The 1,470-nt window shown below is 41.2% G+C and overlaps 1 protein-coding gene across 1 annotated transcript in view; it reads left to right on the top strand.

The window, feature by feature from the left end:
- Positions 1 to 1,470, top strand: part of prkar1b (protein kinase, cAMP-dependent, regulatory, type I, beta) — a 68,997-nt gene that overhangs the window by 51,433 nt on the left and 16,094 nt on the right. Inside the window, exon 8 of the mRNA XM_016569976.1 lies at positions 641 to 762. Within this exon, the coding sequence (XP_016425462.1) occupies positions 641 to 762 (122 nt within the window). The remainder of the gene's footprint in view (positions 1 to 640; positions 763 to 1,470) is intronic.

The following is a 1,470-nucleotide window of genomic DNA, read 5'->3' as shown; positions in this document are numbered from 1 at the left end:
GAAAGCTAAACTACTTTGTTTGGCCTTCCAAAAGAGGACACGACTAGAAATCAGTGGTTAAGTTGTATTTACAACACTGTTCCAGAATCTCCGATCACAAATGCAGACATGGTTTTATGTTTACACAGCATGATACGCAACTCAACGTGTAAAAAGACAGTATAAGTCATTATAATCAGTAATTATGTCCCCACTGGATGCAACAAATGCCTAGTTTTACTGGTTTTGTCTCGTCGCGCATCACAGGCGCACGCGCATAACCGGCGCACAGGCGCTCGTCGCACACACGGCATCACAGTATGGTGAGGGGCGTAACATTTCCGTCACACGCTTGAGGTATTCGGCCAATCACAACACACTGGATAGCTGGCCAATCAGAGCACACCTCGCTTTTCAGACCGATGAGCTTTGTAAAAATCGACGCGTTTCAGAAAGGCGGGGCATAGAGGAGAAACAATAATGTACAGTATGTGGAAAATAATGTTTTTTTGAACCTTAAACCACATAAACACATTTCATTACACCAAATACACAAAATAATGTTCTTTTTAGCAACATCATATGACCCCTTTAAGATCCGAAAAGGAAAATCTGATTGACAGTTTCTGTCTCCCTAACATGAAACTGTTGTGTTTTGCAGAATCCCTTGATAAGTGGGAGAGGTTGACTGTGGCCGATGCCCTGGAGCCTGTGCAGTTTGAAGATGGAGAGAAGATCGTAGTGCAAGGAGAACCAGGAGATGATTTCTTCATCATTACAGAGGTGTGTGTATGTGGAAATCTCCATGTTTATTCACTTCTGAAGAACAAATACTACCTTTTTGGTATCCACAATAACAGTCTTTTAAGTACTTAAAGGAGAATCGTTGGTTCCTCCCAAGGGGAGTTTGGTCCTGATACTTTCTAATGTTGCTGATGCACTAGAGCTCACAAGAGCTTTTACTGCAATGCAATCTGACAATCCCCAATGTTAGAAATGTTTTGAATTAGGATCAATATCATGAAGCTTAAACTTGTAATTGAATTGTGTGAATATTGAATCGTGACATTGTGAGGTAGTTTTTGCGATACTATATATTGAATATATTGTGCATGTTCTGCTTGTTCTCTCTGTCCTCTGTTGCGTTAGCTGACACTCTGGCTTTGTGCTGTCAACACCAAAGAGCACATTTACATTTCTGAAAGCCCTCGTGGTGCTGATTCAGCATTCTTCTCATTCTCTGCCAGATCTTTGAACAATATTTTGATTAACTCCACATTTATGAAGATGTTGTGAAGTCTGGAGGGGGCTCTTTTTCCCGTCCGTGTCTGTTCTCAGATTTTCAGAGCCTTTCTCTTTTTTCCTTCTCATTCTCTCCTCAATATAATCAGGCTGTAGATAATCAGGCTTAAGTAGAGCTCTAAACCTTCATTTGGCTGCCTCTTGTTCCTGACCTGTGCTCCCATGAATCCACCTGTTTATTGCTTGTTT

The sequence above is a fragment of the Sinocyclocheilus rhinocerous genome, unplaced genomic scaffold (assembly GCF_001515625.1).
Source record: "Sinocyclocheilus rhinocerous isolate Xijiao unplaced genomic scaffold, SAMN03320098_v1.1 scaffold51, whole genome shotgun sequence".
NCBI lineage: Eukaryota > Metazoa > Chordata > Actinopteri > Cypriniformes > Cyprinidae > Sinocyclocheilus > Sinocyclocheilus rhinocerous.
This window is presented reverse-complemented; position numbering and strand designations above follow the sequence as displayed.